At 32.8% G+C, this 12,085-nt stretch overlaps 1 protein-coding gene across 1 annotated transcript; it reads right to left on the bottom strand.

Annotated features, from left to right (window-relative positions):
• Positions 1–8,690: 8,690 nt before the first annotated feature.
• Positions 8,691–11,725, bottom strand: LOC113757856 (3'-N-debenzoyl-2'-deoxytaxol N-benzoyltransferase-like). Its single transcript, XM_027300950.1, has 2 exons — positions 11,559–11,725; positions 8,691–9,222 (listed from the first exon to the last, which is right to left on the bottom strand). Exons 1-2 carry the CDS (start codon positions 11,723–11,725, stop codon positions 8,709–8,711), a joined length of 681 nt encoding a protein of 226 aa, XP_027156751.1. The 3' UTR covers positions 8,691–8,708.
• Between the last annotated feature and the right edge of the window lie 360 nt (positions 11,726–12,085).

Genomic DNA, 12,085 nt, shown 5'->3' with positions numbered 1-12,085 from the left:
TCTTTGTCTATGTTCCCGTCAAATTGAAGAGGTTTCAACTTGGTGAAATTGGCAAACCTTATAAGGGTCTTTGGACAAATGACCTTTTGCCTCAACATTTTCATTTGGTCCCGCAAATAAATGGGGAGTTGAAGGCGAACAATTTTTAGTGTATGTCTAGTTATAAAATCAAAGTCAACAGGCTAAATACTCTCTCTGCAATTAGACATTAGATCAACATAATGCAAATTTTACAAGTAAAAGCTACTCGCATGTATGGCTACGGGACTGAAATCCTGATATCATACCAATTAAGAAACGTGTTGATGACACATGATTTGGGTCAGTAAAGTATTGAGAGAAGCAATCAAACAATCAGAAAGACAGTCAGAATTGCAAGTTCAAGTTCCCAATAGGCAAAAGCCACAGAAATTAGTAATCAGATTCCAAGAATCATAAAACCCCCAAAACTCAGCAGCCAAATTAATTCATTAGCATCAATCAAATCAAATGTAACCCTAATCAGGTAAGAACAAACTAAAACAAAAGCAACCCACAAAAATTCATTCAAATCCAACTTCAAGAATCTACACCAGTAACTCTAGACAATTTTTCAAAGGAAAAGGGAGGGAAAAAAACTAATAAGAGACTATCATACCTCTGGAAATACTTAAGGAGTCTTCACCCTTGTTGGAGATGCTGTTGCAGGAACGGGGATGAGATGTCGCTGGATTGGTTTGCCGAAGAAGGGATTGGTTTGCCTATGAGATGTCGCTGGAGATCGTCTTTTATCGCTGCCGCAGAAGGGATCGTCTTTTATCGATGGTTTTCCGTTGAAGGCTGTGAAAGAAGTCTGATTTTACTAAAGGAATCGGTGTAACTTATTTTTCATCAGAAATCATTTTCCCAAATTAAATTGCGTCCAAACAGTGGAATGTTTGGAAAAAATGTTTTCCGTCCAATTAAACGGACCTTACTCCTGTATATTCGAGCCGGAATTGATTAAAAGCTATTATCACTTTACTTTACCGTACCATTAAATCAATTTAACGAGTTAAAGACCTTTAATCATGTATATTTTCCCGCAACTGGAGCTAGGATTGATTAAAGGCTATTATCATTTTATTTCTCTTTAATGTTTGGTACCACTATCAATTTCTCTCTTAACATTATTATCTTTTAGTCGTTTTACTCCAAAATTAACGATCAAACTTAACGAAATTTGTTAATTGAAGTGAAAGACATATTTAGCTCTTAAAATTACTATCTCTTTACTCTCATAAACTATAGCCTCGTTATCAATTTACTCCCTGGAGTTATGTATTAGGCAATTTACCTCGCCATTAAACCAACTTAGCGAGTTAAAGAACTTTAGAAAAACGATAAAAAAATTTAGAGTGACTCTTCTCCTTTTATTATCAAGAAAAAAGTCAAAGTGTTAATCTCTTTTTTCTTGACAATCTTATTAATATTAAAAAAATAGAAAGATGGGGAGAGGGAGGGTGAGGGGGGAGAGAGAGATAGAGAGCGAGAGAGAGAGAGAGAGAGAGAAGAACTCAATTCTTTTTTAAAAAAATAAAAATAAGAAAGAATTAAATACTTTTATTATTTTAAAATTATTTCACTTTTCTATTTACCATCAAATTCCAATCATAATCCCAACAATCTTAAAATAATACGATAATGTTAGACTCTATTTTGTTTTCTTTCCTTCCAAAATCTAATTTTCTATCTCCTTCTTTCCTATCTCCTTTTCTTTTTCTAGTATTAATAAGTGTGAAAATAATTTTTGAGAAAAAGATCTCTTAAAGTGAAAAATAAGGAAGAATAATCATTCCAACTTTTTATTTTTAATTACATATAAAAAAGAAAAATATATTTAAAATTTTTTTACCATACTAGTTAAATTATCGATGAGATAAAATATTTAGAAAATAATGTTAGGAATTAAAGCGATTGTATCACTATAATTTCAAGAGAAAAAGTGATAATAACAATGTGATAATGCTATAGAATAAAGGGGTATTTCTGTCCAAAAATTCTTAACATGTTGAGATGAATTATTTATGGGGATGAAGTGGCTAAAAGATAACGTTAAGAAGTAAATTGACAGTAGTTATATAGTTTAAGGGGGTAAAGTGATAATAACCCATGATTAAATAGTCTAATGGCTATTTACTTAAGCCCAACCGTTAAATCCATCCCACCCAAGCTCACCCAACCCAACATCACTGTCATTTGTCATATGTTTTCACTTTTATTTCATCCATAGAATTAGGGTAAATTTCACAAACCTCCCCTAAAGCTTTACACAATTACAGGTAGCTCTCCTCAAATTTAAAAAATTATATTTATCTCCCTTACTTTTACTTTTTAGGTAACAAAACCTCAAATGAGATAAGCAAAAAAAATGGTGTGAATATCCTAAACCATCCTCCTGGATTATTTTTTAAGTTCAAAATTACCTCTACCATCTCCATTCCTTTATCACTACCGGTCACTCCACACTACCATCTCTCTAGCTCCTCTTCCACTAGAAAAAAAAAAAAAAAGACTGCAATATATGTTGAACATTAAGCCCATGTTCCATCCACTAAGCCTCCTATAAGTTCTCTCTCTCCCTCCAATAGTCAATCTATCAAGACATCAGGCTACCTATTTGATTCAATGTTGCCAAATTGTAAGGAAACTTACTAGCGTTGTTTCTTTCTGGAACTCCTTCATGTTTTTATACTTTTTAATGAAATATAACAATCTAACTTAAGACTCCTAATGGTTTCTTTTTTCTCAACTTTTTCGGCAGAAGTGGTGTTCGTTCATTGAAATGATCTACATGTGTACTGCAAACTGTTAATGTAACAGTTGTTTGGTCTCAATGCTACTTGTTGTAGGTAATTTGGCTAGAGGAAAAAATGAATGAAACTTTCAAGGTCCAGGCTACTCATTTGCTACTTGGAGAGTGGATTGTGGAGTAGTCACAAAGAAAACAACAAAAATAATAGTTTTGTACCTAGATTTCTAAAAGTAACTTTTTTTTTTTTGTAAAAAAGGCAAACTATTTTTTTTTACCTTCCAAGTGAAAATCTATCCATAATAGTCAAATTATGAATCTTTTAAATTATTGTTGTGGAAGCATTGATTTTACTTACATATATCTTCTCAAATACCATCATATTCAATTTTTAAATCTAGTATTTGACGTTTCTCTCAAAATTGTAAAAGAATATGTTGTCCCAATTTACTTTTGAATGGTTGATATAATTCTTAATCGTTTTTTCTTAACAGCATCGAAGTTACACAAATCTAAAATGTGATATATGTATTAGTATATATTTATAATCAGATGAGGGTTAGGTTGAATGATAAGAGGGACGGAACTATAAGTTGGAGATTTTGGATTTAAAGACAAGTATATCCAGAATCAAAAGTTGTAAGAGACTTGAATTATTCAAGAATTTCATGGGAAAAAATTTTAAAAATTCCTTATTTTGGAAAAACATAAGTCCTCACCCCATGAGTTTCCTCATTTATTTGGGAAAAATACTTCTTGTGCTATTTTTAGTTAATTCCCCAATATTTAACTAAAAATTTTGCTACCCTTAGATGATTAGATGGTTAAGATCAAAACTCATAAATGATTTAATTTATATGGTAATTTGTAATTAGTTGATTTACAAATGCAATTTTTTCTTTTTTTTCTTTTTTTGCTTTATATCTCAAAATCATCAAATAGAAGTGAAGGAGAGAACCCTTATAAAGTACACAAGATTTAGAAAGAAATCCATAATTCGGCATCTAATCTCCCAACTGAACAGTAACTTATTGACAGTATATTTGGGAATATTTCAGTAGCGCATAGAGGTATAAATATTCCCCTCTAACTAGACATTTATTCCCTTGCATCTCTAACAATTGGATCAACCCCAAATTGAGGAGGATAGACAAGATTCTTGAACAACTTACATTCATACATAGCCATACACAAAGAATATCTCTTCATAAGTTACTTCTCACATAACTAACAAATAAAGTCATGAGAGCAATTTTGAATCATTTATTGCAGAATGAGACTGAAAAAGCTCTGTTGAACTATCTAATTAATCACCAAGCTTTCACTTGATATGGATCAAAGGAACTACAAAGAAAGGTAGATAGTTTCTTGGAATTACAGTTCTATGTTTTATTGGCATTTTAATACTCAATTCTAAAATACAATGTAGTGAACCTAGTTATTTAGAATTACTGTCTAAAATGCCAACAAAGGACAAGACCCTAAACCTTATGTATCATGTTAGAGGTTAAATTTTGAACTAACACTAAGACTACATTGAGCTAATACTTTAACATTCATCACACTTTTCCAATCTAAAACTTCTATTGCTATCAAAATTTTGACTTTTAGGAACTAGAAGGTTAATTAGTCCTCCCACCTAGGATCTTCTTCGTTTTTTTTTCCTTTTTGTTGATTTATAAAATTTTAGAACAAGAATTTATATCTTCATTATAAATATGTGGCTAGTTAATCATAAAAATGACGATGAACATATTTGGCCAATAGAATTCTTGTAAAAGTTTGTATGAAAACCAAATTTGGTAATTCTGAATAGCTTATATTAGGTCCAAAGCAATCTAAGGGGGGTGAATTAGGTTGAAAACATTAAAGCAAGTAAAGGCCAAATTTTTACTCAATTATTCAACAAAAATAACTTAAGTAAATAAGCACTCAAGCACACATAATAACAAGAGATATAAGCAAATTAAACTACACAAACAATTAACAAAAGAGAGCAATAAAGTAAAAGGATTGCAAAGCAATCAAACTCCAAAACTTCTTTTAAACTTGAAGTTGAATTAGCTAAGTAGTTTCTTCAGTTAATGATGACAATAACCAACTTGTACAAGTGAAAGCTCATTCCATTACCCTAAAAATCATTAGTTAATCCAAAGAGTTTTACAACTCTCATAACTAACCACCAACTAACTACAAATTGAAAGTTCATCCAATTAATTGAGAACTACTTTATAAGTGAGGGTCACCTTCATAAGGGTTTTACTTCTCCTCTTTGAAAAAACTTATAAACTCAAATTTTTCCATACCTATACAATAATCAAAGTATATTTCTATATAAATATCACACTTGAAAGCTTGTATTTTGTGTAGGCAAAATTCCCTCTTCTTCTCATATTTGAGGGTATTTGTAGGTGGTGAAATTTTGCCCTAAAAGCCTTTCCAACAATCAAAAAATTAGTTGTTGATAAACTAGTCGTTGGAACTATCGGACGCCTAATATGAATTCTTTGTGTCCAACACTCGATCAGATGTTCGATCCAAATCTTCTGCATCTAACAAATGCGTTCAGACGCATCTCATCTGTCAGTTGTTCAAAAAATTGAGAGTAAAGATCGATGCATTCTAACTTCCTTTCGGATGCATTTGTTAGATGCAGAAGATTTGGATCGAACATCTGATCGAGTGTTGGACACAAAGAATTCATATTAGGCGTCCAATAGTTCCAACGACTAGTTTATCAACAACTAATTTTTTGATTGTTGGAAAGGCTTTTAGGGCAAAATTTCACCACCTACAAATACCCTCAAATATGAGAAGAAGAGGGAATTTTGCCTACACAAAATACAAGCTTTTAAGTGTGATATTTATATAGAAACATACTTTGATTATTGTATAGGTATGGAAAAATTTGAGTTTATAAGTTTTTTCAAAGAGGAGAAGTAAAACCCTTATGAAGGTGACCCTCACTTATAAAGTAGTTCTCAATTAATTGGATGAATTTTCAATTTGTAGTTAGTTGGTGGTTAGTTATGAGAGTTGTAAAACTCTTTGGATTAACTAATGATTTTTAGGGTAATGGAATGAGCTTTCACTTGTACAAGTTGGTTATTGTCATCATTAACTGAAGAAACTACTTAGCTAATTCAACTTCAAGTTTGAAAGAAACCATTAGGAGTCTTAAGTTAGATTGTTATATTTCGTTAAAAAGTATAAAAACATGAAGGAGTTCCAGAAAGAAACAACGCTAGTAAGTTTCCTTACAATTTGGCAACATTGAATCAAATAGGTAGCCTGATGTCTTGATAGATTGACTATTGGAGGGAGAGAGAGAACTTATAGGAGGCTTAGTGGATGGAACATGGGCTTAATGTTCAACATATATTGCAGTCTTTTTTTTTTTTTTTCTAGTGGAAGAGGAGCTAGAGAGATGGTAGTGTGGAGTGACCGGTAGTGATAAAGGAATGGAGATGGTAGAGGTAATTTTGAACTTAAAAAATAATCCAGGAGGATGGTTTAGGATATTCACACCATTTTTTTTGCTTATCTTATTTGAGGTTTTGTTACCTAAAAAGTAAAAGTAAGGGAGATAAATATAATTTTTTAAATTTGAGGAGAGCTACCTGTAATTGTGTAAAGCTTTAGGGGAGGTTTGGGAAATTTACCCTAATTCTATGGATGAAATAAAAGTGAAAACATATGACAAATGACAGTGATGTTGGGTTGGGTGAGCTTGGGTGGGATGGATTTAACGGTTGGGCTTAAGTAAATAGCCATTAGACTATTTAATCATGGGTTATTATCACTTTACCCCCTTAAACTATATAACTACTGTCAATTTATTTCTTAACGTTATCTTTTAGCCACTTCATCCCCATAAATAATTCATCTCAACATGTTAAGAATTTTTGGACAGAAATACCCCTTTATTCTATAGCATTATCACATTGTTATTATCACTTTTTCTCTTGAAATTATAGTGATACAATCGCTTTAATTCCTAACATTATTTTCTAAATATTTTATCTCATCGATAATTTAACTAGTTTGGTAAAAAAATTTTAAATATATTTTTCTTTTTTATATGTAATTAAAAATAAAAAGTTGGAATGATTATTCTTCCTTATTTTTCACTTTAAGAGATCTTTTTCTCAAAAATTATTTTCACACTTATTAATACTAGAAAAAGAAAAGGAGATAGGAAAGAAGGAGACAGAAAATTAGATTTTGGAAGGAAAGAAAACAAAATAGAGTCTAACATTATCGTATTATTTTAAGATTGTTGGGATTATGATTGGAATTTGATGGTAAATAGAAAAGTGAAATAATTTTAAAATAATAAAAGTATTTAATTCTTTCTTATTTTTATTTTTTTAAAAAAGAATTGAGTTCTTCTCTCTCTCTCTCTCTCTCTCGCTCTCTATCTCTCTCTCCCCCCTCACCCTCCCTCTCCCCATCTTTCTATTTTTTTAATATTAATAAGATTGTCAAGAAAAAAGAGATTAACACTTTGACTTTTTTCTTGATAATAAAAGGAGAAGAGTCACTCTAAATTTTTTTATCGTTTTTCTAAAGTTCTTTAACTCGCTAAGTTGGTTTAATGGCGAGGTAAATTGCCTAATACATAACTCCAGGGGGTAAATTGATAACGAGGCTATAGTTTATGAGAGTAAAGAGATAGTAATTTTAAGAACTAAATATGTCTTTCACTTCAATTAACAAATTTCGTTAAGTTTGATCGTTAATTTTGGAGTAAAACGACTAAAAGATAATAATGTTAAGAGAGAAATTGATAGTGGTACCAAACATTAAAGAGAAATAAAATGATAATAGCCTTTAATCAATCCTAGCTCCAGTTGCGGGAAAATATACATGATTAAAGGTCTTTAACTCGTTAAATTGATTTAATGGTACGGTAAAGTAAAGTGATAATAGCTTTTAATCAATTCCGGCTCGAATATACAGGAGTAAGGTCCGTTTAATTGGACGGAAAACATTTTTTCCAAACATTCCACTGTTTAGACGCAATTTAATTTGGGAAAATGATTTCTGATGAAAAATAAGTTACACCGATTCCTTTAGTAAAATCAGACTTCTTTCACAGCCTTCAACGGAAAACCATCGATAAAAGACGATCCCTTCTGCGGCAGCGATAAAAGACGATCTCCAGCGACATCTCATAGGCAAACCAATCCCTTCTTCGGCAAACCAATCCAGCGACATCTCATCCCCGTTCCTGCAACAGCATCTCCAACAAGGGTGAAGACTCCTTAAGTATTTCCCGAGGTATGATAGTCTCTTATTAGTTTTTTTCCCTCCCTTTTCCTTTGAAAAATTGTCTAGAGTTACTGGTGTAGATTCTTGAAGTTGGATTTGAATGAATTTTTGTGGGTTGCTTTTGTTTTAGTTTGTTCTTACTTGATTAGGGTTACATTTGATTTGATTGATGCTAATGAATTAATTTGGCTGCTGAGTTTTGGGGGTTTTATGATTCTTGGAATCTGATTACTAATTTCTGTGGCTTTTGCCTATTGGGAACTTGAACTTGCAATTCTGACTGTCTTTCTGATTGTTTGATTGCTTCTCTCAATACTTTACTGACCCAAATCATGTGTCATCAACACATTTCTTAATTGGTATGATATCAGGATTTCAGTCCCGTAGCCATACATGCGAGTAGCTTTTACTTGTAAAATTTGCATTATGTTGATCTAATGTCTAATTGCAGAGAGAGTATTTAGCCTGTTGACTTTGATTTTATAACTAGACATACACTAAAAATTGTTCGCCTTCAACTCCCCATTTATTTGCGGGACCAAATGAAAATGTTGAGGCAAAAGGTCATTTGTCCAAAGACCCTTATAAGGTTTGCCAATTTCACCAAGTTGAAACCTCTTCAATTTGACGGGAACATAGACAAAGATAACAAGAAACCCTTCATTCAAAGGAATCCAGGCTCTAAATTCTTCAACTTATTCATGTCTTCTTTGAAACCTGAAACAGCATGTTCTTGCAAACACACAGAAAGTTTACAACCATCCTTTTCCCCTTCATTTGCTGAAGAATAGGGCAAAAAGAAACGGGGCTCAACGCTTCCAAGTAGGTTTCTTGACAGAGGAAAAACTGTAACAGGACCTCCCCAACCAAAGTCCACTGTGGAATGGCCTAAGTGTCTCCAATCAGTAATTCCACTCACCTTTGCTCCTACTGTGGTCCCTTCATGATAATTTAGCTCCTGAAAATCGATAAATGATCGAACATATTCATCAGATACATTGTATTTGCTCTTGTTGATCAATTCTGCTGTTTTATATATCGGTTGATCGACATGGTCTTCAGCCTTGGTCAGAATTCCCCAGTATCCTGCTGGTAGTGGTGGCTTGACTAGCTTTCTTATGTTGATTGCATATGCAAACTTCACTTTCTCATCAGAAGGGATCCCAGAAGCCTTAACTCTGTTTCACGAATTAAAGATCAAGTCAAGGGTAGGGACGGAATCAATTTTTGTGAAAATACATTTATATGGTCATGTAATCATGAAAATCATCCTAACAAAAATTTGTAGCTTTTTGATATAACCTCCAACATCACGTGTGCTTCCAAAATCATCCTAACATTTGGATGGAAATCTCAATCTTCTAGACAATATGATAGCCTTAACAAGATTAGATAACTGAAAACAGCCTGATATGAGTTTTACAGGTATCCCAGCACTACTAAAGGAAGTTCAAAAGCTTCAAATAACATCGTCATATGTTATTCTAAGTACAATGCCATCCAGACCTGATGGCCAATATATTGTCCAATTTTGAAGACAACTATACACGTGTTCATGAGGTCTTAACGTTTTAGGCTGGAGGAAGCATTGAAAGGACAACACATTAGCTATGACATCATGGATTACAGCTACTTAAACAGAAGGGAGCCAAGGTAAATTACAGAATATTAGTATCATGTACTCAATTTGGACAAGAAAAGCATGTGGAGGTTCATTTGTTTACCAGAAACAGAGAATTTTAATCAACAAGCATGCAGGAAAATTCATTGCGATAAACAAATAGTATAAAGGAAAGCAAACTTAGTAATACGAAATCACGATGTACATAGCTGCACAAAATATCATAAGCAAACCTTAACTGTTGTTACATTGAAGTTAATTCTAGAGATACACTTTAGTGAAGTTAACGGGAATTTACTTCCTGCCAAGAACTTGACCGATTCGAGCTTCCAATTGGACAGATTTGGGTAGTGCGATAGCCTTGTTTTTTAAACAACCTCAACAAAAGCCAATGCTTCAATGAAGAAGTATTTGCACAAACTCATCCAATGTTAAAATTTCGTCTATACATCAAAGAACTAAGATAAGCAATTTAATATTTATTTAAACAAAAAAAAAAGTTCAAACTGTTGCAGGCCAGTAACATAAGAAATCAGAAACACCAAAAACCACTTAAGATATTCCCACGTATCCGTGGCATTAAAACAAATACAAATGTCAAGTTACTCTATAGAAGTAAAATTACATGCCTTAGAAACTAAATAAAGTTCTAAACTAACTCAGAGAACACGGAAAAGCCTTAAGAGTAAGTCCAGAGTATAATCCTAATTGACGCTAAATTCTTCTTATGAATCCTGCATACTTGCAAAGTTAATGTTCCTAGTAAATGAAATCAAGTAAAAGCGGATTCACAAGGAAAGACTATAAATGATTTACAACTAAATATCAAGTTCAAATCAGTAAACCAATAGAGTAACATGAAATAATATATCCAAGAAAAGGAAGTAACAATAAATGAGATGTTGCAATAGTTTACTTTTCACATAAACTTCTTGCGTGCTTGACTAACTCCAGTGTTGCTAGAAATATTTATCTCATTAAAGGACTAAGCAAAATCAAGTTAAAATGAACAGGAAGGCGATGCACAAAATTACCTCAAGCTAAAATATCAAAATTAGTGCAAAAGGACATTAATGGCTGAATCGAGTGAGAAAAACAGGATTCGTAAAGTCTATTAGGACAAAAAATTATTACTAATGATACTAAGAACATGAAAGCGACACAAAGATTTCGATTTAATCATCCTTACACCAATAGCATTCTTTACTGGACCTAATACACAATCAAATGAATATTACCAAAAGCCGATTTAACTGAGTAACTGAAGCTACTGAATACATAGAGAAAATACAATGACTGAAATAGATCAAAAACCTAAATGGTTTGCTATATTCCAGCATATTCAAGAGGGATGAGAGAGGAATGTAGATATTCACCGATATCTCAGAGAGGAGATTGCAGCAGAGGGTGGTAAACTTCTCAATTCCCAATAATAATCTTTTCTCTAGATATCTAAGTTGTCTTTTTCTTTTGCTGCAGGAAAGAGAGTTTAGAGTTGCATGTTTTCTTGGAAAGAAATACATCGGTAGTCTCCTCAAAGAAACAAGATAGAAGGCTGTAGAAGATGGAAAACAGAGGCACTAAAATAAGTAAGGAATTGCTATAAGCAGGAGAGCTTGATGCTCTGTTTTAAGTTTTAACGGACTTAACAAACAAAATCAATGTCCAACATTGAAAGGCAAGGATATCCAATAGCTCCTACCAACTCAAGACTAACTCCACTATCTCATTGAAATGGTAATAAAACAGCCCCAAAATGGCTCTCATTTACACTATAACTGGACTATGTTGACTCAATTTTAAAACAAAATAGAATTGCAGGTTGGGCCATAATAAAATGAGATCAAGAGCACAAAACTGCATATGGGACATGAAAAGCGTTCTTAGGAGTACCTAGATACCGTAATGCTGCATATCAATATGTTTCCATAACTCGTGGAGAAATGGCTTTTATCAACTGTCCATTCATCCTTGCCCAATCCAAAGTGGAATAGCTGGGTAATGCAGCTCTCCCTTATTATAAATGAAGTATACATCAAAGCAAGTTGAACAATAAGCATGGAATGTATAGTTAAATTCCCTCAAATTGAACTCATATGAAAAGGGTTAAATTCCTGGATAATCCCGACCCCAAAATATTTTAGGTTGTAGCAAAGATCATTTCAAAGTTTCCATTTTGAACAAAATAAAGCATAAATACCAAAACATTACCTAAAAAACACAGTTCAAATTGAAATCAATGACCAAAACCAAAAGAGAGAAGATTCAATAGCATTAGCTTCACAAGGAGGAAGGCCATGGAGGTTCAGTGACACCAACATAATCAACTCGAGCCTGGGGCTGCCACATGGCACTTACAATCTACAAATTGGGTGGAATATTCAATAGAGCTTCCTCTTTCCAACCTCTCCCTCAGTACC

The sequence above is a fragment of the Coffea eugenioides genome, unplaced genomic scaffold (assembly GCF_003713205.1).
Source record: "Coffea eugenioides isolate CCC68of unplaced genomic scaffold, Ceug_1.0 ScVebR1_337;HRSCAF=996, whole genome shotgun sequence".
NCBI classification, from domain to species: domain Eukaryota; kingdom Viridiplantae; phylum Streptophyta; class Magnoliopsida; order Gentianales; family Rubiaceae; genus Coffea; species Coffea eugenioides.
The sequence above is the reverse complement of the archived record's forward strand: the minus strand, read 5'-3'. Positions and strand labels throughout refer to the sequence as shown.